The sequence below is a fragment of the Habropoda laboriosa genome, unplaced genomic scaffold, assembly GCF_001263275.1.
Source record: "Habropoda laboriosa isolate 0110345459 unplaced genomic scaffold, ASM126327v1 scaffold69, whole genome shotgun sequence".
NCBI classification, from domain to species: Eukaryota; Metazoa; Arthropoda; class Insecta; order Hymenoptera; family Apidae; genus Habropoda; species Habropoda laboriosa.
Genome location: NW_017100173.1, coordinates 801,991 through 829,306, shown reverse-complemented (window position 1 = coordinate 829,306; position 27,316 = coordinate 801,991). Strand labels below are relative to the sequence as shown.

The following is a 27,316-nucleotide window of genomic DNA, read 5'->3' as shown; positions in this document are numbered from 1 at the left end:
AAAAGAATTAATGTTAACCACAGTGTAGTCATCGTTCACAGCAGTTATTTCATAAGAGGAGAAAAAAAGACGCGAAACGCAGTTGTATGCGAAGTGCACCACTTGTCAGAGGTCTCTCCGGAGTTTCTCTAATCTAGCAAATCGCCAAGTCCCAGCACAGCGATTTCACGACGCGAGCTGAAATGAGCTTCGAGAGCATGAAAAGAGAGAGACGAGATTCTGAAGAAATATACAACAAAGAACGAAGAAAATAGTGAAATGACGTGAAATTCATAAATTGAAATTAGCCATTTTGGTATTAAATACCATTGTTAGATTTTCACAGATCTAGCTTTGTGTTCGAATGGCAATTTGCTGGGTATACGGCGAATATGCATTGACAATCCTTTCTGTCGTAACGAAAGCGTTAAACTAAAGGCTAGCATCTAGAAAAAATATAAGTAACAACTGTTTGCTTGAAGTTATTAAAATAATAAAATATACAGACACATGTGACACATAATGTAAGAAATGTTACAATGGGAAGGAATATTGCTTTTTAAAAAAATTCTTCCCTTTAATTTTAAGCTTAAGAATGAATTTTAAGTTCATTCACAAATAATTATACTGTTACATAGATGAGTAATTGAACTGTTGATTTTTTTTCGTGCTTTCAGTTATCATAACTCTTCTGCATCCTTTTGTGTTTCAATTGTTTAACAGTTTATAATCGACACTTATTAAATTATTCACTGCTTTCAGTTTACAAATATTTACTCATTGGTGCCACTAAAAATGGAAATAATTCATTTTATGCTATACAAAAAGAATTTACAACGATGTTTTTATATTTCGTCTTTATCTTCAACGTAACGACTTGTTTCAATTTCACCTTTAATTAATTAATCAAGTTCCATTGAATTCAATCAGCGAGGTTATTTCAGAAAAATTGTGACTGCATTTAATCTGCACGAACGATAAGTTTGTTGAATATGGAGATAGCCAGTACCATTGGAACTCGACAATTTTTAAACATTTCACTCTTTCTCGTAATTACTTTCACGTAATGAGCAATTCACCCCGTTCCAAGGCGAACTCTACTTTATGGACACTACCACATTTCAATAAGAATTTATCGCGTAATTTACATTCAAATGAAGCAAAACCTCTATCAAACCCCTCCCATTCGCTTTCTTATCGCCGGAAATTGAATATCTCGTATCTCTGATATTCCAACCGAAAAGAGACCGCGCTGTCCCCAAGCTGAAACTACCCTTAACTAAACGCCATAACGTCGATATTCCTTAAACGCTCTTCGAAACACTCTCGTCTTACTTGTAAAAAAATTACATTTCTTAAAAAATCATGAAATTAAAAAGCAAAAGTAAGTCGATGCATATGAAACGTCGTTTTTTGAAATAAAACTTTAGATACCTTGTGCTTCTCTAGAAAATTTCCACACGATTCTATACAATTGACTATAATAATTTCATTATTCCAAATTTCTAAAAATCGTCAGAACTTTTAATATAAAAGAAAAGCAAATTCTTAAATAGAAAAACTACGATTGCCGTAGTGTCATAAAGTTACTGCTGTTACGAAACAAACTAACGTCTCCCGAGACTAATTACAAAGGCGAAAATATATACAATAGAAATACATGTTGACAAATTCCAAGGGTTGGGCGGCAGGTATACCCATCGAGGACTAGAATTGTGATGGAAACCTAAATACCAAGGAAAGTATTTTTTTTAGAATAAAGCGGACACGACTAAACACGATGAACAAAGCTTTTGCAATATTCCATATTGCCCTGCGTTTCAAAAATTGAAATAGCTAATGCAAGTGCAAGCACGAGCTAACTCGTGACCGGTCAACAACGTTTGGGCATGAAAACACGAGTTAACTCGTGACCGGTCAACAATGTGTTAATGCTAGACACTCGTCGTTTTAACTCTTTCGTTACTACTGGCGTCTATAGGCGTTTCCAAAATTTGCTGGCACTATATTATCGAAGCCTTCTGGTGCGCTTCCACCTTAATTTAATACTTAATCCTATCCTTTGTTTAACCTGAACTTAATCAGTCGAATTTTAAAACGTTCCGGCCAAAATAACGAATTTCCAGTCAGCCACCCACGATATACCTTAACCCCTTAACGCACAGTTTTTTTGAAAAAAACCGGCCAAAAAAAATCAATTTTTTTAATGTAAAAAAAACAAACTTTAGAACATCGACATCCTCAAAGGTTTCCATTTGTTATCACTCCTGATTCAACTTTTCTTTTAGTGGACAATTTCGATATACTGCGCTTTTGTTCCATGGAAAAAGGCTATATTTTATTTTCGAATAAATAAGTATTATAGCTTACAATCCTATGTAAATGATAAATATCAATAACACGATTCTTTTTCTTAGCTTTCACATTGTTATTTTCAATTCTCGAATATATTCGAGTGTGAAAAATTATAGCAGCATCAAATACAACGCCGCTCGAATTATCTCGAGTGTGCACAGTTTGGCCTGTTTAGCGCGCTCGAATTAACTCGAGCGTGCAAGTTAAGGGGTTAATAAGATTCTGTTACAATATCTGCATAGTTTACGTACTATTAACTCAGTTCGTATTATCTTAAACAAGAGTTTCTTTTCGAGGGAAAGATATCAAAGATATTCAAAGATATCAAAGACAGAGATACTTTTATTCGTAACAGGTGTCTTAATAATTATGAAGGACAGTGTTTTCTCACGTCGTTGAGAAAAGTGTTGATAAATGGAAATAAAGAAGAATATTTCAATGTTGTGTTAAAGAGAATATTCAAGAATAAAAATTTTCTAAGAGAAAATATGCATCTATTTAGTACAGAGTGATCTAATAAGAATTGCAGGATTTGAATTATGCGCTATTTTTGTTGTGTTAAACATAGGGCCTTCAGTTTTTGCACTAATATTTACAAACATGGGCAATTCAAAATGGAACGATGGAACGCGCATTTATTAGGAAAATCAGGAAAAGTGTACTTTACTATTTAAAGTGTATTTTACTTAAATACGTTAAATTTTAAGTACACTAATATTTGACTAAAAAGCTTAGAAATTAGAAACTTTTTAAAGTGTATTTTACTTATACACTTACTACATACTTTACCGTACTCTGCGCTGAAATAAAAAGCTCAGAAATTTTTCGATAGCTCTGCACTTTACTTAAAAAAGAAGAAAAAAAGTGCAGTTGCCATTGAATCACCCTGTATAAACTCTGTGTCAATATGCACAGTCTTAACGCATGAAAGGTACAGAAAGTCGATCTTGGCTGGGGCACAGTTCACCGTGGCGAGCATAGAACTCTTTGGAGTCGGTTTTAATAACACAGGGTATGGTTGAAGGGGTTGAATCAATGTATCTCAAGTTGGAATTAGAAGGAGCGAGGAAGCGCGTCCAATCAGAAGTGCTCGCGAGCCGATCGAAGCTCAATGACCCAGAGTGCACAGCCTGAAATCCCATAATTTCCAGCAACTAGAAGATCTAATTGGATTGGCCGCGAGACAAGTGGTCCTCCATACAATTTAAATAGAGCTCGATTGCCGTTCCTCCGCGTGCGGTTCGCGACCGTAACAACTTTCCATCGCGTAAATTGCTCTTTGAAATACGCGCGACGAACACCCGTCGACAGCCGACGAAACGGTTGTTACCATCACTTCCGTCGAATTACGCCGGCATGATTATAAAATCACTTCATCGACAGATACTTCATTTCTACGACAGCTCCTCGCTGTTGATTAGTGCCAATTTTTGCATGCAACCGGTGAAGATTTCAACGTGCGTACTCGAGAATCCTAATGGAAAAGACGTGTTTGATCATAAGTGTGTTCTTTCGTTCGATTGTACACTTAAGATCTTTCGGTCGAAAAAGACTATTTGCAATTCCTGGTTTTCTGAATTGTCTACTATCCCCCCCCCCCCTCTTCCCCCCTGCCATAAACCGTACGAAAGCAGAATAGTGGCAGGCTAATTGCCTTGAGTAACCCTTGACCCCGGGTCAAAAAGGACCCAACGACCTTATGTATGTACAACAATTTTTGTTATCAGCACGCTATATGAACCTCGACAGTAAACTTTTAATAGAATGTTAAGGGAACGTAAATTTGACGACAGTAGAATTTATTAAAAAAATAAAAGGACGATGGGTCTAAAAAGACCCGAAGACCGTAATTAGGATTTTCAAGTATCTTCTTTCTCGCCATATAATAATTTTCATTTTCTTCTGAAATGTCTCGATAATATTTACTTATGGTTCACTATATATTGTTTGTTTTAGGATCGTACCAAAGTATTCGTAGAATTTGATAGCAGTTAATTAAACAAACAATCGATTTTTTAAAATTTCTCCTTCCTTACACATTTTTGTTTTTAGCGCGAAGTTTGAAACGTAAAATAAAATATAACATTAAATAGAAAATCTATTTGTTACGAAAGTAATATTTACGCCGTTTCACAATCAAAAATGGCTCAACAGGAATTATTCGTGTTATCCCGCGATGATCGTTGGGACTAAAAGATAATTGTTCACGTATTTCACGAGTTTTTCAGAAGTCCCTAAAAGTTTCACCGTTGAAGTGGAATTTTATTTTAATGAATATAACAATATATTACGTTTTATCGGATTTTTCCGGTAATTCCGTGTTATGTGGATGCGCGTGGAAATTGCATTTCATTCCATTCCCTAGCATCCGGCATAATATCGCGCTATATTATACTATGACATATTATTTCGAAAAAGAAAAAGTATAATTCAAGAAAAATAATTGCAGAACTTACTAAAATTTAATTTATCAACGCCGAACCAGTGAAGTCCTCTATTTTTCAAGTTCCTTTTACCATATTTCGTTGAATATCCTTTACGTTAAAATTTCCCATTTATTTGTATCAAACATTCGAACGATATTTATTAGTATTTCTTGACGAACGCCTGTGACATTCATCAGAGATCTGGTGCAGCGATAAATTCAGAATTTTCGATTAATCGTTCTCTTTTTAAGATAAATCAATGTTAAATTTGTCCCCGTTTTTCTTTTCTGCTACTCGTCGACGGATTCATTTCTGCCATATTTTCATCGTACATATACGTACATTGCGGCGAAGGTGAAACGTGACAGCAGGTGAAAAGATCGGTGCGCGTATGCACGAAATGAGTTTCAAGTTTTCGAATTTCATTTCGGCCGTCGGAATCGCACACTTTCCTCGCCTATGCGTTTGCATAGGAGGAGTTATAGAAAACTTTCGAAAAGGCATTAAGTTGATGTAAAAGTTCCGCCATACGTTTTCAGCTGGTTCGCGTATACACAGAAAAACCGAGGTCCTCGTGAAATAAAATCGAAATCGCTTTTCCTGTCTTTGTCCCTTTAATTTTTTCCTTCTTTTTTTTTTTGAGTGTTGAGACTCGATAAGCAGAAATATCTGGAAGTTTTCGTATTGAATTGAAGGTGGCTCGGAGAATATGCGCTCTTGAACAATTTGGGATGATGGATTGAGCAGTGAGGTAATGAGAAATCTTGAGAGGTTTTTGTCCGATTACTGGCTGTACTTATTTTTTGTACGTAAATACTGGGAGATACTGAATGTGAAGAAAATCGAAACGGTCACTATTTACAAAATTATTCAGAATGGAATCTTGTGAGAGATTAATTGGTAACTTTGTTTTGCAACGTGAAAATGACTCTAAACGTACTGTCCATATTGTGAAAAATTATTTAAAAAATTTAGAGGGCAAAGAAGCATTAAAAATCGGCCACCTTGACCACTTATGCCATTTTGTTTCACTATCCTTGGCCATTTTTAAGGCACTTTCGTGATTTGAAATTCCTCCTCTTAGAATTTCGAATTTTTTTCACTGAACTGATCCAGGTAATTTGACAGACGTTACGAGTTTTTGTTCCAACCGGATATAATTGCATTAAATTTTTGTTGAAATAAAGAATTCATTTTTCGCTATCCCTCAAATTATTTCGATAAATACTTCATTTTAATCCCTGCAACTTTTGCAGAGAACATCATGGCAAATTACATTTCCAGCCTCTGAACAGAAGTTTCTTTTATTCGGTTATTTCCCTTGAATTATATCACTGCGAAATTCACATTCTAATTAACAGTCGAATAAAACAAGCCGTTCTGCATAAGAATAATGACCCCCTTAAATTATTTCCTGCCGCCTGCTTTCGACACGTATAAATACAGGTGAGATAGGGGCGGAACTGTGTTCGCGCAAAAGGCACGTGTCGTTTTTAAAAAAAGAAATGAGAACTGCGATCGCCCGCAGCCAGACTTCTTCTACGACAAGGACAACGAGTGATACTCCGCATGAAGCACGTAAGAAAGAAGAATGCAGTGTTTAATTTCGCCCCTTAACCGTGTCACTCAGCCGAAAAATGTGCCGAGTTCGAGCTTTCCTCGTTGTTAGATTCCTTTTGCTCGCGTGGCCGTGCTATTTTCAGTTGTTCCCTCAATCTCGTGCAAGCAACGGAAGAGCAGCTTTTAAATTCTGTCAATCCTATCGTGTTCGAAAGTTTCCCCTTTTTCGTAAAATCAAATTGCTTCGATATTTTATGTATATTCATATTTTTGTTCGTATTATTTTATGTGTTTGATGTATTTTTCATATTTCAAGGATTCGGTGTATTTACGAAAAAAAAGATAAAGAGGATAACGAAGTTAATAATGACTTTTAAACCTCTTCGATACTGTATTATCTATATTTTTTTCGCAGTCAGTTTCTAATAAACGAGTGTATGCACGCGAAACTCAGTTCTCGTTCGTTACCGAAGTGGCTCTCGTTTTCAACGCAGCTTTGTCACATTAATTTGTGATAGAAATGACACAGTTGTGATACCACGGGTCGTGCTCGCGGCATCGCCCCAAGCCTTACAAACTTCGTCATTTACCGATACAACTTTAAAATAGAACAGCCACGATTTCACGTTCAATTTTGCATAAAGTTTCCAGGCGAAAACAAAAGTTACCATTGTGCTTCTCGCAATGAAAATTTCAGATGGAAAAATGTTCTTGCTATTCTACTTATTATTGTACGGTTCCTACATATTGTATTGATAATACCTTTAGAGGAATTATTTCAGGAAAAATTTTCCAAGTTGATCTTTACTGGATAAATTCGCGAATTTTTATCAAAATTTTTCGATAAAGTTCCATTCTGTAGATTTTTAGTCATGGAATAGTAATACTGGACTCATGTTTACCAGTTTGGCGTTCTGTATTCCACTTCATTTTTACTATTTTGGAGGTTTCTGAAAGAGACAGAACTGTTCAAAGAACTGTAAGAGTGCAAATGGTTATTAGCTGCTCTTCGATCCAACCTAACCGTGAATTTTAGCCCTTAATGCATAAATTCTCGCGTTTATCCTTTTCAAAATTGAAATTTCACATAAAGATGCGCTGCTTTCCAAAATAAGGGAATTGAATTTCTTTTTTGTAACTTAAACAAATTTTCGTATTTATCCTTTCAAAAATTGAAATGTCATACAGAGAGATGCTACTCTCCAAAATAAGAGAATTAAATATCTTTTCCGTAACGTAAACAAATTCTCGCATTTATCCCTTCCAAAATTGAAATTTCACACAAAGATATACCTATTATACTCAAAAATAAGAGAATTGAATTTCTTTTCAGTAACGTAAACAAATTCCCGTGTTTATCGTTTCCAAAATCGAAATTTCACGTAGAAACACGTAGAAATACCGGAATTAAATTTCTTTTTTGTAACGTAAATGAAATAATCACTGGAAAATATTTCTACAAAGAACGGTGTTTTCGGAAATTGACGTTGCGAAATTTTCGCCGAAGCACAAAGGCGGTTTACGTCAAACGCTGATCGAACTGGTTGTAATTAATGTAATGTCACGACGATACGTAACGTATGTATAAAAGGAGGGGGGGGAGATGGGGAAAATCTGTATAACGTTGGTGAAATTCACGTTTCTTCGTGAAACACGTACCGTTGATATTTTACAATATTTCGAAAGCGACGAGCGCTGGATCTTGGTCGTTAATTGTGTCGTTAGCCGTAATAATTTATAACAACGGGCAAACGTGAAACGTATCATTAGTGCGGATGACGAGGCTCGGCTGAAAAGCGTTTGTTCCCACCTAAAATAATGTTGTCCATGGAAATGAGTGCACGAACACAACGATGCGATATTTTATGCGGCAAACCGGTCCCGCGTACAAGTGTGCAATTTGCAACTTTTAATAGCAACGCGGCTCCGATTGTTTTTATTTGGTCGCATTCATTGTCGCCGGTAGACCTTCGACCTGCCTGAATCGTTGCTCGCTCTCCCCCGCCCTTTTCTTTTAATTTCAACTCATTGCGACGTTCCTTTGTACTTCCTTCGGGATTGTAACGCGCTTCAAAATTTCACCGTGAAAAGGAACGGATTCTTGTAACCAGCCGTGTGAGAATTCAGTCGTGTCGCATTCCTTTTTTTTTTTTACTTTCGCTATCGAAATACCGCTGTACGCTTTTGTTGGTGTCAAATATGTGCGAATTATTAGGAGGTAAATCCCACGTGAGCTGTTGAGAGGTACAGGAGTGACTTTAATCATGTTTAACTGAATTTACTCGCTGGTTAATTTATAATAATGCAATGTTACATACAACGGTCGATTTTTCACACCACGTTCTTTCTCGTTTGTTTGGAAAATTAAGTAAAATTCTGTTCAGTCTTTTGTAAATAAACAGTGAATTTTGAGAAAGAACGCACTGAATTAATTTACACGTCTAATTTGTGCGAAGAGAAGATAAGTAATTAAGTTAAATATTGCAGTCCTGATTTGCAGAATGATGAGCCATTTTAGAAATGTTTCCAATGTACTACCTTTTCTTTTCTTCCCTTTTTCTGTGAACATTCAGTGTTTTAATAGTGATAAGACTTTTCGAAGATGATTTTCCATTGATTAAGAAAAAGTACTTAGTAATTGGAAAATTGTAGTTATTTCATACAAAATAGAAATCTCGAGAAAATGTAACATAGTAAAGTAATGGAAATAAAGATTTCAAGAATAAGAGGACACGAAATCTAAATCTTCCTTAATCAACCTGGATCTCAAAATTAGTAGCACTTCGAGCATGATTACTCTACTATTCTCAAAATTATTTAAAACACTACTTCTCGATACGACACAAATTCGAGCGGTACATTTTCCAGATTTAGAATCTCCTATTCCGAATAGAACTGACGATATCCTTAATTCCCCCCGAAAAATATTTAACTCGATCTTCCTCAAATATATTTCCATCGTATTCGCACCATCCTCGGACATCGTGTTTAATTGAAAAAAATCCGAATTTCCATTTAATCCTCGACACTTTTGCACAGCGAATTACGGTCGCCTGTTCAAACACACATACATACATATTTATCACGGTTTAGGCTCGCTCTTCTGGCGATAGCGTCGAGTGGGATCTCGGTTTCCGACTAAAATTTCAAAGTAATTGGCATCCCCTTTCATGTAGGTAAACTCAACCGCACTTTAATAGTATGACATGTTGCGTGTGTCAAGATAACCGGTTCAGTGGTTTAGCCGCTACCACTTCGGATTAGTACTGCGGCTTTCTCGTTTGTCGAATTACTGGGATTACCCAGATTACACAGATCGTACAAGTACGATACGTCTAATACGAGTTATTCCACGCATATCTTATTACCAGGAATCGTCGGCGTTTAATCGATTAATTAAATTATACGCCACCTCTGGCTCGGCCACCGTGAAAACAGATCCTAGGAAGCTAACCCGAATAAGCCTTCCGTGCCACTATCAGCTCTCCTTTCACGGAAATCTACGTTTGGCAACATTTTCACCTTTTAAGAATTCCAGAAAAATGCCGAAAGTTACGTCTGTACCCTCTGAACAAATTGAAGCTTTTTGAAGAATATTTTTCAAATTTTTTTCCTTTTTTTAGACACTTCGGTGTAGCGTACTCGGCAACATTTAGTTTAAATTCGGAAACTTCGTGAAGTGTTTCAGTTCGTTTGGAGTGTAAATTGAGTAATTACATATCGGAGAATTTTTACGCGAGTGTTTAATAACTCAAGAGTCACAGGGTTTTCACAATTCGCTTTTCGTAGGTTTGAGAAGATGTTCTTGGTAATGGTTCATATTTTTGCTAGTGTATGCGGTTTAAGAGGATTTCACCTGTCCTTTCGCTATTCTGTCCAGGAAGCACAGAGCTCGTTTCTTTTCCCTTTCCTTTTTTCAAGTTGAATTGTTCAACCGAGATGAACTTCGAAGTTGAACTTTTCTTCGTGCATGTTTCATAGAGGAACTTGAGGAAGAATTCCAACGATTGTATACGGTGCATTCTAACATTTGTACAATTAGTGAGAGAATCGGAAGGTTTGTTTGTCTTGCTTTTATAATTGTACCAAATAAATTGCATTACTGCAATAATTCAACATTTTTCTTCTTTAATTAAATAGGTGTTTTGATCATTTTCTCGCGCTCTGCTCTTTGCACACTTTCACTCTAATTTAATCCTTAATTTTTATCTTGTACGCACTTCTACCTTAACTTAATAACATAAATTTAAAAACGCTGAATTTAAATTTTAATTTTAAAATTTGCTCAAAATTTTCAAATCGCCAGAACGAAAGATTTTGCCGCAGCGAAAGGGTTAATGAAATTTTAAATTAGGCGCTGCAAATATAAATTTTCGTAAAACTTACCAGTGACGTTAAGTATGAAATGCTGAACGATATTGCACTCTCGATTCACAGCTAAGTAAGTAGCCTCGCACTTATAAAGCCCCTCATCCTCCAACTTCACATCCGGTATCTTCAAGTAGGTCTTGGACGAATTCGTCGTGTATTCTATATCCGACCTGAAAAAGAAGAAAAGCAAAACGTTCTTGTAACATTAAGAAACAATTGAAGTGTTCAACTGCAAAATACGTAGCGGAGTGAAAAAGTTAGCTGCATTCGCCTAGAATCATCAGATAGATCACACTTCCTTTCTAAAGTGACATTAATATTAATCGACGTAGCAGGAACACTTCGTCTGTTAATATCAGTCGAGAAAGATATAGCGTTCGTTGCAAGTAGAGTCCAAATTGATTCGTTTTCCACGTGCAAAAAGAGTGTAACCCCGTTGAAATTCATCGTCGATAGAGTGTAGTGTACGGTGACAGTGCAATGTTGCACCAGGCTGTCGCAAAATGACGCGTTTTGTTCAAGAATGGGCGCATAATTATCGAAGACGATCAGCGAAGTGAAAAATCATCAACTTCGATGACGAATGACAATGGACAAAAATTTTTTAACGAGAAACTGGTACCATGCTACGACAAATTTTTAAATAAACTCGGTGATTACACAGAAAAGTAGCTGTTACGTTGTACTTTAAAATCCCCAAATGCTCAATACTCCTTTTTTTTCCTTCAATACGAGTGCAATTAATTTCTTGACTCTGCCTCCTCTCTGTATGTCACATATAAATGGAATTAAAGGGATCGTCGTATAAATCAGACAGAATAACAACATTCTTATTTGTAGATAGATTATATATATGGTTCACTGTCATTCATATGACACATTTGCAGTCCTATTAGCATGCGCTAATGAATAGAACAATGAAACGGATCAACCTGCTCGTTATGCCGTTAAATCGATATCGCTTTACTTACGCCAGTAAGGAAACAATGGGATTAGGATGTATACCATACAATCGCATATTCCATTTGTCTGATACCATTGCGGTTACACATCTATCATTAACGATATAACTGATACAATACGTTTGACAGACCGCTGAAATCGTTCGACTTCGTCACAATTGCGATAAACAATTTTTCCATGGGTACATGTGAATTATGCAAGGACGAGAAAGTCGCGTTACAAATGGCCAATGCAACTGGCAAATTACAACGACACTTTTCATCGCTGTTGGCGCCTTTTGACCAAATTCTCTAATTTCGAAGATTTTGACAACAATTTTGTAAATTTTTAATTTTCAGCTAATTATAATGAAACTTTTCGACACTGCTGGCGCCTTTTGACCAAATTCTTTAATTTCGAAGATTTTGAAAATAATTTTACAAATTTTTAAATTTTGCTTAATTATAATGAAACTTTCCATTGCTGTTGGCGCCCTTTGACCGAATTCTTTAATTTTGCAGATTTTAAAAGCAATTTTACAAATTTTCACTTTTCACTCCGTCAAAAGAGAATATTTTGCGGCTGTTACGCGTTAAAATCTGTCGCAGCGAAAGGGTTGATATGATTTACCAATAGATTTTTATATTCTCCACTTTCACTCTTATTAACTGATCAGTCGGAATTAGTAGAAAATTGTACGCGACTGTGAAGAATTGTTCCAAGTTCAGTTACGATTCAACCAGCGCTGAGAATTCTTCTCGAGTCATTCAACGAGACTCGTGTACCATTTCAATTATCCTAAATAACAGCGAATCGGTAAAAAGTTCATCTTCTTCGATCGAAACTCAAAGCACGATTTCAACGCTATTCCAATGGTATTTGAGTTACCATTGAGATAGTATAGTACATTTACTGTATCACGCGCGTGGAGCAAATTCAACCATAACGCCAGGATGGCACCTCAAGCTTCGCGTAACAATTTCGAAGTTTCGCAATGTCGCGTGAAGATTATTTAATGGAGCAGGAGGAAGGCAAAATCTTGGCTTAGAAGCTGCTCGTGGATCTAACAGAGCACACAATGCGGCGACGAATCTTTTAAAAAACCCAAATAATTACGGTCGAAATAAAAAAGGGAGGACACTTTCTGCCCGCTTTGAACGCAGAATTATTAACGTTGCTGGTAATTCTCTTAAGAGCCTCAATGGGATTAAATCTGAACTGCAACTGAATGTTTCTCCGTTCGACGGTAGAGCGAGTCGTCGTCCGTGTATTAAAAGACAAAAATTAAACAAATTTCTGCTTCGCCGTAAGTGGGTTAGAGATCAGAGTAACGGACTGAAAATATTTTCATTTCTCGGTCGCATTGACCAGTCGAACCTTGACGTAGCACGAAGCAACAGACGAGTTTAACCTTTGGCAAAATTGACCGTCGTAAGCGAACTATAAACAGTTCTGCCGTAAATTCATTTCCATCACTTTTCTCCTTTTTCCTGATTTTTCTAACATTTCTCCAGTTTCTAAACATTTCCATCACTTTTCTCCTTTTTCCTGATTTTTCTAACGTTTCTCCAGTTTCTAAACATTTCCAACTTTCGTATTTCTCCTTCCACAAATTTTCAAACACGCGCATATTTTTTATTCTCCAAACGTAGAAATCTCACAACTTAAATTCAACAGGAAGCTCGCCGTCGCGACTGTTACCCGCCAAATTAATCTTGGGTAACTAGTTCAAAATCTACTTTGCTCGAACGTTAGCAAAACGTAGAGTGCGTCACGAACGATTGACGACTTTGTTTCAAAGACTCGAATTGTACTTGAACGGCTGGAGAGAGTATCTTGTTCACACGAGAGAATCTTTCGAATGTGTTGTGTCTCCTCGAACGGTTGGAGATCTAGTGGTGTTCGCTCGATGGAACCTTTTCTGAATCTCTCGCTCGATTCCCGAATTTTTCTGGAGTCCGCAGTGACTCCCCCGCCAAGTGCAAGAAGGCACGCTGATTGGTTTTTCACGTACGCACAAATTACCAATCAACGTGCCCCTTGAGTGTCACCCACCCTTCCATTGCGCCCTTAGCGCGCTTTTCCTTGGAAGGAGTGGGGCCCTACCTGCGGGTGCGTGGAATCTTCGCTGTCCTTCGGTGACGCGTCGGAAATTCCCGCCAGGTCAACCCCCGGCCTAGAGTGCCGTTATACGCACGTGTGGATTGACCCTTCAGGAACCCTGGTTTATGACACGTCTTCGGTTATCGAGGACGCGGAAAAGTCGAAATTCTAAAGGCATTGTTCCGTAAGAAATTACTTATTTTTTCGCGGAGCCCAGGAACCCTGGTTTATGACACGTCTTCGGTTATGGAGAACGCGGACAAGGCATTGTTCTGTAAAAAATTACTTATTTTTTCGCGGAGCTACGAAGCGTGTTTGTTCTCAAAAATAACCTTCTCGTGCGAGCGTGCCATAAACCCGGTCAACGAAGACCCCATGCGTTCCGTACCTGCGCGACGGAACACTATCACAATCCTAATTCTAACACCTGAATTTCAATACCTACCCCACTATATTCTTGCAAACACACAGATTTGCCACAAAAATTGCAAAGAAGACCAACAATTAACACAAAATCCGTGAATCATAATTCGCGAATAACGTCACATTCTGCCCGTGCAAATCGGTGTAAACAAGGATAACGTGAAATTCTGTGAAAAAGTAATTTTCACACGTGGTCGAATGAATCAGATGGACACAAACAGTGTTACAACACTCTACCACTAATACATCAACAAACGAACGTTGTTTCATCCTCGCCAATGGCTCTTACGATCGCTCTCCGTTCAGCTAGAGGCTCTGTTGTAGCTGCGGCGTGCACTCTGCCAGCGACGCAATATCCGAATAGCAGCGATAATTGTTATTAAGTAGTGCGTTTGTTCATTAATGCGATGCACTTCTGTTGATTGCCAGCGGAATGATACACGCACTAGCTGTACAAATATACTCGACTGCATGTAAAACGGCCCCCGACCACGCTCTCCCTTGTGTAATTTATTTATTGTTGCTCCTATGGTAAGTCGCATCGTCACATTCGTGCTGTTGCATGACGACGAGGCTTGACAGTTGATTGTAGCAATTTGAGATAACGTCTCTTGTTCTGAAGAAACTGGATTGGTTTGTGGCTTTTTTGAGAATGAAAGAATGTTGGTAGAAGACAGTGAGGCGTGAAAAAATGGTTTGGTGCATCTGTTGAGTGCAAATGTGAATGTTCGTGAAATTCAGGAAACAATCGCTTGTGACCGGTTAGTTCGATTTTACTGACGTGTTTGTTATTATTCATACTTAATTCTTTTCACTTTTGATCTTCTCAACTCTTAAATATATGTATATACGTGTTTTCTTCCCATAGAATATTAGAGAATAATGTGGACCACGGTCTTTAAATTTTAGAGGCTTAACCCTTTAACACTCACATTTTTCTCAACTTCAGGTACCAAATAAGATCAATTGTATTTTTTTTTTAAATTATTTCCTAGGCGTATAGGAATAAGTTTCTCATGATTTATAATGCTATAACTTAGATTATAACTTAGAATAGAAAAAATAGAATATGGAACGCTATAACTTAGAATAGAAAGGATAAGGCAATATGGAAAATGAACGAAAGTAATTTTGAAAAATTGCACTTATTGGACGATAAGTTGTGCACGCGTGGGTCCTGAGGAGAGAAATTGAAATTTGTAGCCTAGAATGGCTATTATTATACATTATATATAATACAGAGTGGAACAATTGGCCCTTGAAATATTTCTTTGCGTTGTTTCGTTGAATTTTCAAATGCAAAAGTGAGACAAAGAGAGCAGAAATTTAATATAGTGATATGAAATACTATAACTCCACTAACCACGTACTACAATCAAAAGAATAAAATTTCGCTGAAAATAAAGAACGTTTCGTTGAATAAAACTATTCTCTACTTGCAACACAGTGAAATAATCTTATAAAAGTAATTTCATTGTAAGGAAAAATTACCTCGAGCAGTTCTGCTTAATTCATCGAGGAATTCTACGTAATTGAATAATTTTCTAGGTTTTTCGCCTTAGGTTTGTACGAAGTTCTCTAGAAGGCATGGAATTTTTTAAGCTCGCCAAAAGAGCTCCCTTTTGCTAGCGAACTCTGAAAAACTTTCTGTCTGGTGTTTGGACGAATCGCGATATTTCATTAAACTTTTCACGACATTCTGTCGCTTCTTCAGGAAGGAAGCTTCTCTTTGATCTTTACTCGTCCCCGATAACGAAGTTTTATTACCCAACATCATGTTATATTTCTTAAAATGATATTAAAAGATTCCAGTCGCAGAAACAACCGCGAACCTTTGTTTAATATTACCGAACTTAAAAAAAAATATATATACAAAAACCTCTTCCATTCTCCATTCAAAAAAAGAAATAAACCATTTTAGAAACGTCCATCCACCTTTTGAAATATTAACTCGAAAGCTAAGGTAGCTTAGAAGTAACTTAGATTACATTTAACCAATCGAATGTAAGTACATTGATGAGAAACTTCGTTACCCAAGAGTTCCCTAAAACCCAGAGTTCTTACTTTCTTTGCACACTGTCGGAGAAAAAGGTAATGCACTCCGAAGATATGTTTGATCTTGGTCAGATAAAAGTTGGAAAACCGGCGAAGAATTACTTACGAAACGGTCCATGTTGAAAAGCTTCGATGAATAATAAAGTAAATATTTTCGAGAGCTCTTAAAATTCACTTCCGACAGAAATCTTCGCCACATTTTGTCACTGGAAACACACCTTGTTCCATAAATTCAAAAACTATGCGTTCTAACGCCGACACTTATCGAATGACACCGAATAAAGCGTGTTTTGGGGTTTCAGAGTGATTCCACTTCGGTATGCTAAAGGGTTAACGTAATCTGAAGTGCGACAGCGCGATCCTCGGTCACGAGCAGGCGAAAAAATGCAGGTTCACTAGGGAAACACGTCTCTAACGTGGAAGTGAGCCGTCATCGGAACGAGTTAGCTCGTTCAAATAAATTTGAAATCCGCTACAGAGACAGCTCGAAATCGAAAGCAGGTTTTACCCGTTAGAGGTCTTCCGCCTCGGCTAATCCTCTTTGCCGCGCAAATTCTAAGTGTACTCGTGTCTACCTGCATGCTTAAGCACGGTCCCGTAATCAGAAGTTGGAATTTCATGCGTGCGATCATCGTTCCTGCCTCGATCGCATTTCGAATGCTCGTTGATCCTATTTCTGAAAGAATGTGGTACGGCCGCGGGCGAATTAAGCGCGCGAGACAATTGGAACAGGGGTGCTCGAGGAGCGAGAGGGCGATAAATCGATTTGTGTCGCCTTTGCGAGATGTGTGAACGAGATTTTCTCTTCGTTTGCGCTGGTGAAATAGTACGAAGAGATGTATGCTCTTTAAATAGTTCTTTTTGCACTTCTATTTCGAAATAAATAACGTGATAATGAAGAAAGTACGAAGAGATGTATGCTCTTTAAATAGTTCTTTTTGCACTTCTATTTCGAAATAAATAACGTTATTTATTACGATGATAATAGGCGTAGAAATTAATTCGGTGCCTTTTTTCGCAAACTTGACCCTTTGAACTCGGAGGTCTCTTTGCTGTGAAAAAGGTCGCGAATCGGATGTCCTTTGAAATTTTTTTAAACTAACGTAGAAATAAACTAACGTAATTTTAATGTTCAAAGTGATCTCGAAATATTTAATGATCAAACAAAATTACTTTAAACGACTTTTCTCTATTTATTGGGCAGCTGACGAATTCTCTCTCTCTCTCTCTCTGAAAGAGTATGGCAATTTTGAGTCGATAAAGTCTTTAAGACATTTTGCAAAAAGGTACCGAATTAATTTGTACATTTATCATAAATTTCTTTTTTAACATTCTACAAAAGAATTTACCCGACTAGAAATTTCAGTTAGGCAGATATTAGGTCCCCATTAGGCTAGCCTAATTTGTCTGTTAGGCTCGCATGCGGTATGTAACGCGGAATATTCAGGACCGTCTAATTGGGAAAGCTGCGTTAGGGCCGCATTTAGGCTTTCCCAAAGAGGCCAACCGCATTAGGCCCATATTAGAATAGCTTTCTTAGGCTGTCATTGGGAGACATTAATGAAATCTCACGAGGAATACCTCATCAAAACACTGTATGGAATAAATTGTAAAAACTTTTATCTTGTTGAAAGCTCTCACGCAAGCGTACGTCCGACACTGAGATGTCTGTAAATATTCCTACATATAAGTTTGAGAGCCCCACTCCACCTAATTTAGGTGTGCGCTCGGCCATTCCCATTTGGGCCACGTATGGCGACTGTTAGGAATGCATAACTTAGGCGTGCGCTTAGCCACCCCCATTTGGGCCACGTATGGCAACAGTTAGGAATGCCCAACCTAAGCGTGCGCTCGGCCACCCCCGTTTGGGCCACGTATGGCGACTGTTAGGAATGCATAATTTAGGCGTGCGCTCAGCCACCCCCATTTGGGCCACGTATGACAACTATTAGGAATGCCCAACCTAAGCGTGCGCTCGGCCATCCCCATTTGGGCCACGTATGGCAACAGTTAGGAATGCCCAACTTAGGCATGCATTATTCCTTCCGAATTAGGACCTAATGCGGTAACGATTAGGCTTGCAGCATTTAGGTATGCCTAATCGTTTCCGCATTAGGCCCACATTCGCCCTTAGGCATGCCTAACTGAAATTCTAGTTTGCCACGTTTTCTTCGTTTTAATTAACAAAGTTTACACGTATGTTGAATACTTCAAATACGCGATTTATGTTTGCATGTTATGTCGAACACGTAACACATTCAAAAAAGTAAATTAGAGTAGAACGTTTTGGTTGTTCGTTCGAAATCTGAATACGTTAAGTTTGCTTATGCAGCTTGTTTCGAGTTGTACGCGTAATTACCCTCCAGCTTAATTATAAAATTAATTAAATAAGATGAAAGGGAGAAAAAGATGAGTATGTGTATTGGCAAGGAATCGATATGCCGTGTGCAATTTTTGATTGCAATGTAATGTTGAGGCAAGTGTCAAAGAAATGAGGTAGGTACTCTTGGAAATATCGAGTAAACGTAATTAAAAGTTATGCAACGGAGCTAAAATTAAATTATATTTCGAATATCTCAAGCCATTAAATTACATCTACAAATTGTCATTAACTTTATTACTCATTCTCTTCAATTTAGAATATTGAATTTTCAAGCACATTTTCGGATTTATCGGAATCTGCAATGTTCTTGCGACAGATTTTCCAGTAATCTTATAATTGGTGATTCTACATTGGGAGACAAACCGAAAATATAGAATACAATTTTGTCATAAAAGCCTTACTTTCCGAGAAAATTGAATTTAAATGTTCGCTAGAAATTGCTGCTTTTTATGGATAATCAGTTAACAAAGAAATCACTTTCAACATTTAGTTCAGTAATGTAAATTTCAATTAAGAATGTCGTTAACAAAGGTACTATCAGTTTATGAGTACAAATATAGACCTAAAGATAGTTAAAGGCCGGCGCACCCACGAATATTTAAATTCAATATTCTCAAAAACTATGCTTCTTATGAAAAAATTTTATTCAATATTTTTAGTTTATTTTTTCATGTAGAATCACCTTCTTCACAGTTGTTCCACTCGTTATTCAAATATTCCGTCTATTTTTTAAACAATCTTTAAGCAATTTAATCGACACTTTTCAAGATTCAACGTTAACCCTTTTCAATATCTACTATTGGCAAAATTTCACAATTTGCACTTCCACCTCGATTTAACAAACCGAATTTCAAAACGATACGGTCGAAGTAAGAAATTTTGCAGCCGTGGTTAAAAATTGACCGATAAATTAAAATCTGCCGCAGCGAAAGGGTTAATAAAAAGAAAAGTACCAGGTGTCACGTGGGATCTACACGAATTCGTAATTCTTGCGATACGAGATTAATACAATTGCTAATTATGGGCACAGCTAAGATTAGACCATTAGGTAGGGGAGTGCAGAGGGGCCAAGTATTAATCATGCATTCCATTTGTCAGATGGCCTGTCCTAGAGATTGACGTACGAATCGCCAGGAGCGTTCTGTCAAATCCTTTGACCTTCCGATGACCAATATCACACCATTCAGGCGCAATATGTTTCTAACGTGGACAATCGAGTGTGTCAAAACGTTTGCATTCGAAATACAGCCACTCCCGAAAATATTCGGACACTGTGACAAGCTTGCATCTATAGTAACGCATTTTTGGCTAACTGTGAAAGGATTGGGTGACACTTTTTCGCTACGAAACGTCATTTAGTGTACTTTAAGATTACGTATTGTTAGTTTAATACATTTTCGTATATGACATTCTAAAATAAATTAGTCGAAATTGTATCTAATTACTGTGTCACACAAATATTCAGACACTCGGGAAAAATGGATATTTTCAATATTTACAGTCTAATGTTCATTTTCAATATTTACGTGTATTCACAATATTTCAATTATTTTTGCACACGTCGTGTTTAACAGTTGTTTTATTAGCGTTCAAATAGAATTTTGGAGTAACTGTACGTGTTTACATGCAACTAACTACTGGTTGATTAAATTTGCAAAGTTGTGCACACTAAATATTGGTATTTGCGAAATCCTATAATTTTTTAAACAGTTTGTTTAGCTTCCTGAGGGTTAGGTGATCGAATGTTATCACAGAAATCGTAATATTTGAAAAGTAATATGTATGTATGCGTAGGAGGTTAATGACCTGAGCTGGCCGATCATATGGTGTCGAGCTTGTTTTCGGGAAAAACCTGCGACACGAAGGCCGTGGCCTTCCGACGTTCGTTGTTATTAAACAAGAGCGAGTGTGTCTGTGCGAATGCGAGTGCGTGAGAGTGAGAGAGAGCGAACGCGGGTGCGAAGACCACATAAATAGCGAAAACAATAGCGAGAGTGGTCCTTTAACAGTGTTGTTTATCATAGTTATATTTTACAAATCTTTAATTACGTGTTTGCATTCCGTTTCCTACGCATGGATTGTAGTATTTAACGGATTAGATAAGACTGATATTAAAAATGAAATTTGACAATTTAATCAAAAGGTAGTTAATAACAACTATTGTTACCGAGCGAGCAGAAATACTGAGTTTCTGCCTCCATAAACTAATTCCTAAACCTTGACGTCTGGTTCCAATAGTCATCTGTAGTAACAAAAAAATCCTTTCAGTTAAATACCCTGAAAAATAGCTCTGTCAGGCCTCTGTCGTAAACCAATCGCCTTAACACTAACACTAAACGCCTTGAATTTGATATGCAATTTTTTTTATTATTATCTAAATGCTATTTTCTGCGTTGTTTCCTATCATCTGTATTCATTTAGGTCATTTAGAATAGGTACACACAAAGTACCGGTGCAATTAGTGTCAACACAAAAGCAGTTAGCGTCACTCACCAACACTGGGCATTATTTCAACGAATTTTCATCCAGAAGAAAAAAACGTAAGATTTACATCACGATACAACGAAGCGGAATATTTTTAACAAGCGTTCCTTCCAGAACAAACGGTCCTAGGTAAGAAACTGGGGAGCCCAATTTCCCTAAAACGGATGCAAATAGCGACACAGTAATTTTCGCGTATCGCTTTCCTAACGAGACCTCCTAAAGCGAACGTTTTTTTCCTTCTTCTAAACTTTTAAAGACACCGGGAACGTCGAGGACGTTAATTACCCAGGTTCCGAGAAACTAGGCCGGAAATAGGTAGCGCGAGGTCAGCTATTACGGAGATAGAACACGACCAAGAACGTTCAAATTAGCGGGCAACGAATTAACCGAAAGCAAAAGGGGGGGCCGAGCAGTTTCACCTGTGAACGGTGACGATCTCGTTAAAATATTAACCGACTCCGCGGTTGCATTATTTGTCGCATCCGTTTCGACGTTCATTTCTAGGGAAATGTCTCGTTCGTTTGGCGAAAGGAAACAAGCTCCGCCTATTCTCTCTTTTTCTCTCGGTTTTTGTTTGCCTGTTAATGAACTTAGCGTAGGGGGAAAAAAGAGAGGGAAACGACGGGCGAAATAATAAATTGAAGTTCGCTGTTATGCAAAATGCAATTCATGATTCGTTGCATTTCGCTTGGGAATAAAGCGACGCATAATGCGGAACGAAGGTACACCCGCGCAATCCAAATTTACATTGATAAATATTGATTTAAATAAAATGCGAATCCTCGTGTTCCGTTGGCTCAAAGGTAAAATAAATAACGAATTGTGTAAATATTTGATAACGCGTTTATCCTTCATTTCAGGCGGATCGAAAACGGGTGAATTTTGTTAGAGCGCGGGGGGATGGAAGATAAATCGCTTAGAGATATTCATAAAGTGATAAAAATCGCCTGTAATATTTTAATATATCCGGATTTTCAATTTTAAATAGAACGTGTTATTTCTTTTTTTTTTCTTTTTTTATACAACGTGTTTTTCGAATACAATTTTTTTTATCCACAAAAAGAACAGATTTTAATTTTTAACAGCATTGAAACTGAAGCTTTTTCCCCCCAACAATTTATTAATTTATCTTGTTTTTGCAATTTGTACAATTTATTATTCTCTGTAATTTCATATGTGTACGTAAAGGTGAAGAGAGGGATGTTTAATTTACTTTTCCTGGAAATTGCTCATTCTCCGTTATGTTTATAAATCACGAATCATCCTGAGTGTGCAATCCATTTACGTTTGATATCGTGTGACAGTAGTCGCGTGCACCATATGATCAAAGGCTAGGCAGATTATCATCTGTTAACAGCCTAACGTTAAGATAAACTTCGTAGCGGCGATAGTGGCGAATTATCAACGGCAAACACGTGAATAGGAAAAGCATAATGTGCGTAAACTGATGTTAACAACTCCAGATGCAAATCGTACTAATTAATACGCTAATGTAATTGCAAAATTCAAAACAATAATTTCGTCCTCTCGTGAAATTGCGGGTTTGTGTGTTCGTGGAATATCTCTAGATACGCTTGCAAATGCTGTTTTATTCATTAACTTTCGGTTTTGCTTTGAGAAAAAAGGAAAAGTTAAGGAAAAAAGTAATGTTACGATTGTATCTTTTCATTTTGTTGATGATTCTTGTTATTCTACTCGTTTTCCTAGGGAAGTCCTGGTACATTTTTTTCAGTTGAATTTAATTTAGTAATGAAGTACGCATCTGACGCGAGAATGTAAATACACAAATTTAAAATTACCGTAGAAAAACACGTCGCAGTGAAATAGCTTGCAACATGAACGAAAATAGAGGCAAGTTTATTCTCAGTGTTGCTTCTTTCTATTTCTAAAAATTTCATCTTTCTTTCAACGAATTTTGAAATTTGGCAAATTTTTAATTTTGCGCCTTCCAATGAATCTTTCTATTAACCAATCTCTGAATAACTAAATTGTCCAATTTTGAAATTTGACGAATTTTCAATTTTGCGCCTTCCAATTAATCTTTCTATTAACCAATCTCTGAATAACTAAATCGTCCAGTTTAAATTAAAATACACTTTATCCTCAATTTTTCAGAAACGAATAACAATTACTTTCAATACGTAGTTACTTAATTAACATTTTCAAAAGATTGGAAATTAATTACCTTTCACTAAAAGGGTTTGCCGCTGCACCACCTACGCTAGACTATACTCCTGCAACATTTTTCAGTGCCATTAAGCGAAGCGTTGAATAATCACATGTTACTTTTAATCCACTATAAGGGTGTTCACCACCCCCGAGGCGTCTAAAAATACGTAAAGTTTTCGAATATTTTTCGCGGGTAACTGGCAACAGAAAAGTTTCAATTTTTTCACAGGATTTAAATGCAACTTCCAGCTCTCCTCTGGAATTTTTAAAAAGTAAAAAATATTGCAAATTCTTCTCGCATTCGTTTAACAAACGTGCGCCGTTTCAGATCAGCCTGTTCCTCTTATCGAAGATGCAATTGCGAGAATCTTGTGAAGAAAGGACACGTTTTCTTCTTTTATCATTTCCTCATCATAGCCAGGTCTCGCGATGGAACGAGAGGCCTGCCACGTGTAATCCGAACTCACAATTTAATGAGCTCGAAATGGAAGTGGAACAGGATAATACCGAGGGACCAGGAATTACATTGAAAATGAAACGACTCCTTAACCCTCCTTCGCATCCTCGCAATTCGTACTTTGGATAAGCTACACGATAGCGAGATAATGCGTCGCTGATTTTATCTGCGAACCCTCCTATCCAACGATTGCCTTTCAATTATTCGTCGAGTTAAGTTAGGATACGTTTGCCCGTTATTATGTCACATGGACGTCCGATTTTTAGGCGGACGGACGGACAAAAACCGTATAAAGGGACTGGGGTAACAGACAAAAAGGACACTGTTGTAAGAACACATTAGTGAAACATAGAATTCTGAACTCTGGTACGAACGATTACACGAATTTCGAACCTCAGGGCATTGGACTGTGTTGCAAATAAAGAGTTATTTGCTATATAATCAGGCTTCATGAACATTGTGGGAGCCAACAGCTTTTGAAACTTCGCACTTATAAATTGCTCAAAATTTAATCAAATTTGATTGTACAACATCTGTATATTTATTTCCAAACTACCGAAGCGCCTATAAATCGTCAATCTGAGAATTTGGTAACCAGAAATTTCGAAAATAAAATATCACAGAATTTGAATATTTTCAGAATATGTATTTCGAATTTAATACAAAGTCAAGGATATCTCGAAGAAGAAATTTCAAATAATCTTTCCGAAATTAGGGTTCACTGCTCCCGGAGGCAATAGCGCCTACGTTGAACCAATCGTTTCTATTCATATAGTGTCGCCCCTTTCTACACCGGTGAATTCTTTCTCAGAAAGATGCACGTCGGAATTCATAAGAAATAGTGCAACGCTAGGCAAATACGTCTTGAACGGTAGTCGTAAGTTCCGGGCAATTTTCTTCTTTTGCTGTAATCACTTTCCTTATCGCGCTTTTCAACGAGAGGTAGACGGCCAGTCGACGAAAAAGATGGAAAATAAGGGGAAACAGACGGCGGAACGACGAAGATGGACGCATAAAGAAACGGAATTGCAGGTAGATATCTGGGAGAAAGAATAAGATAAACTGTACAGTAGGTAAATAGCGAGGAAGAGAATGAGATAAGCAGATACATACACTACCAGACAAAAGTTTCGGGCCATTTGCCAATTTTACACAAACATCGAATCTGTTGCTAATTCTTTGTAGATTTGAAATTGACGTTGCGCAGATCAACAGCAATTTCCTTTGTTTCGATTGATCTGAGTGATGAAAAAATCGTCAAAAAATTCTAAAAAAGTTGCTAACTTTTTTCGTGGAAATTTTTGTGTAACTTGCAATGCACAGTGGTCTCGAACTTTTGGCTGGTAGTGTCGGTGGATTCGAGGGTCAAGAATTAGGGAACGGGGAAAATAAGGCGACACACAGCAGGGAAAGTAATGAATTCGTTTTTTTTATCTGTAATATACAACTCGAAATAAATAGTAAATAATCTGATATTGTAAAAATAGCTTTTAAAAAAAGGAATTTAGCTGATAAGAAACGATATCAATTATTTAATATGTAAATTTTTTCTTCTTGTTCTTTCTTCTATACAGAATTTCTGGTAATGTCGATAAAAATGAATTCGTAGATAAGTCTATCTATTTTAATAATTAATATTCTGTACATTCTAAATCATCAAATAATATTTTACATTTGAAGTTCTAAAATAATTTTGAATTCAGTGTTTTAAACTTAGCTAACTCAAAATTCACCTATTTCATGTTATTCAATCTCTAATCAAAATTGACATTTCCGTCGTTCGATTTTAATCATTTTGTTGTGTCAAAGAAATTCTGAAAAAGTTGAGAATCGAGCAGAAACATAATAATTCAGCCTGTCTGCGGAAACAAATTCATCCATTCGTTCTACAAAGATGACTACAATCTGTCAAATTACAGAGTCGGTTATTTAATTCACCCTGTGCAAAATGTTTTTAATACTACATCGAAAACATTTTGTCGGAAAAGAGGAAAAATAGTAGGATACATGGTACACGATCGCGGATTTATAAAATACGTTTTTCGAGCCACATGAAAGGCGCGTTCTACGATATAATATCGCAGATATAAATCTTTCGAGATGAAAGTTATCCGTGTCGCGACGACACACCGGAAAAGCATGAAAGACTCGAAGAAGTCAATTTCCCATTTAACGTCGAGCGTGTACCTTAGGCTTTCTTTCCGTCGCTTAGAAATATTTCGTGCCCGAGTATCTTTAGAAGTATCTTAGCCGTGGAAAATTGTATTTTGAGAAAAAGGCTCTCACAGGGATTGGCCTGGGATAAGGAAGAGTGTTAATACACAGATAGAATCCTTTCCGTGTGCATGTTAGCACGTGTATCTAGCGACACGGATAAAAATTTCTCGAAGGAGCGCGCTCCCGTTTTCCTCCTTCGATCGTTTAATCGTATATTTTCGTTTACGCCATGAATTTCTATCGCTTCATCGCAGTTCACGTTTTCCTTTGTAATTCGTGCCTTTTTTTTTACGAGCTACGTTATTCGATCTTTCCTTGCTTCTTTTTTCTTTTGGGATAATTAATTTTATATGTAAAACTCAGATTTCGTTTTCCAGTTTTTCAATTACCCTTTGAAAAGATTAGCAGGCTCCTTTGATAAGATTTGAAACATAAATAGAAAATTAGGAAGAGAATGATTTCTGGTGGTTTGCTTCCGAATTGGCTTGTTAACGCTAAAAATTGTGTCAAAGTACAGTTATTAGCAACTTGCCAAAAGTGAATTTTTATGTAACTTAAAACCAATGTGACAGAATATTAATCAATATACAATAAAAGTGAATTTTATGTAACTTATGTGATAAAAAGTTGTTCTTATATCGATGCAAGTAGAAGTGAACACGCAGAAGACAATGACAGAAAGTTGCAAACGAAAGTGCTTATCAATTCTAATAAAAGTGAAAGGACGAGGCTGAAAATACTGAAGCGAAGAAAAGCAACAGAACACACTGCACTTTTGCTCTCAGAACCAACAAAGAGCGAAGAGTATCGAAAGTACTCTCTCGAACCTCGAAACCGAACCAATCATACTTTACTTAACTCGTTATCACGATCACTTGTTCTTATAAAATCGTCTTGAAAAAGAGAAGAAAATGCGAGCATGTGAAGGGATAGATGGCAAAGGAAGAAAAACAAAGAAGAGAAGGGGGGTAGAAGAGCGACCGATTAAATCGGATGGCGGTAAATGAGAAAAGTTCGAGAAGAGTTCGCTGGGTGTTGCGATAAAAGTTCCGAAATGTAAATGAACATAAAGCATTCCGCTATTCTTTCTACTTCCTTCTTCTCTCCTTCTCCCTCCTTCGTTCATTTTCCTCTTTTTTTTTCCTCCTCCTTTTAGGCAATTCTGTCCGCGCCAGTGTCACGTGATAACTGTTCATCCGATGGCGAGCTGACGTTTTCAATTACACCGAGTCCTCGATTATTGGGCCAGAGAGAGAATTTTTATCGCGTTCATACGATTCAGCGACAATCGACGAGAAACCGCGAAAAATTGTCAATGGCCGACGGGGAAACCGGGCCAATAGGATAATAAAGTTCTCGCTAACTTCGCTCGACTCCTTCGACTTCTTCCTT

General features: G+C 37.1%; 1 protein-coding gene across 1 annotated transcript in view; it reads right to left on the bottom strand.

Moving 5' to 3' along the window:
* LOC108578676 (hemicentin-1) overlaps nucleotides 1-27,316 on the bottom strand; it is a 212,908-nt gene that overhangs the window by 124,674 nt on the left and 60,918 nt on the right. Inside the window, exon 3 of the mRNA XM_017942050.1 lies at nucleotides 10,707-10,861. Within this exon, the coding sequence (XP_017797539.1) occupies nucleotides 10,707-10,861 (155 nt within the window). The remainder of the gene's footprint in view (nucleotides 1-10,706; nucleotides 10,862-27,316) is intronic.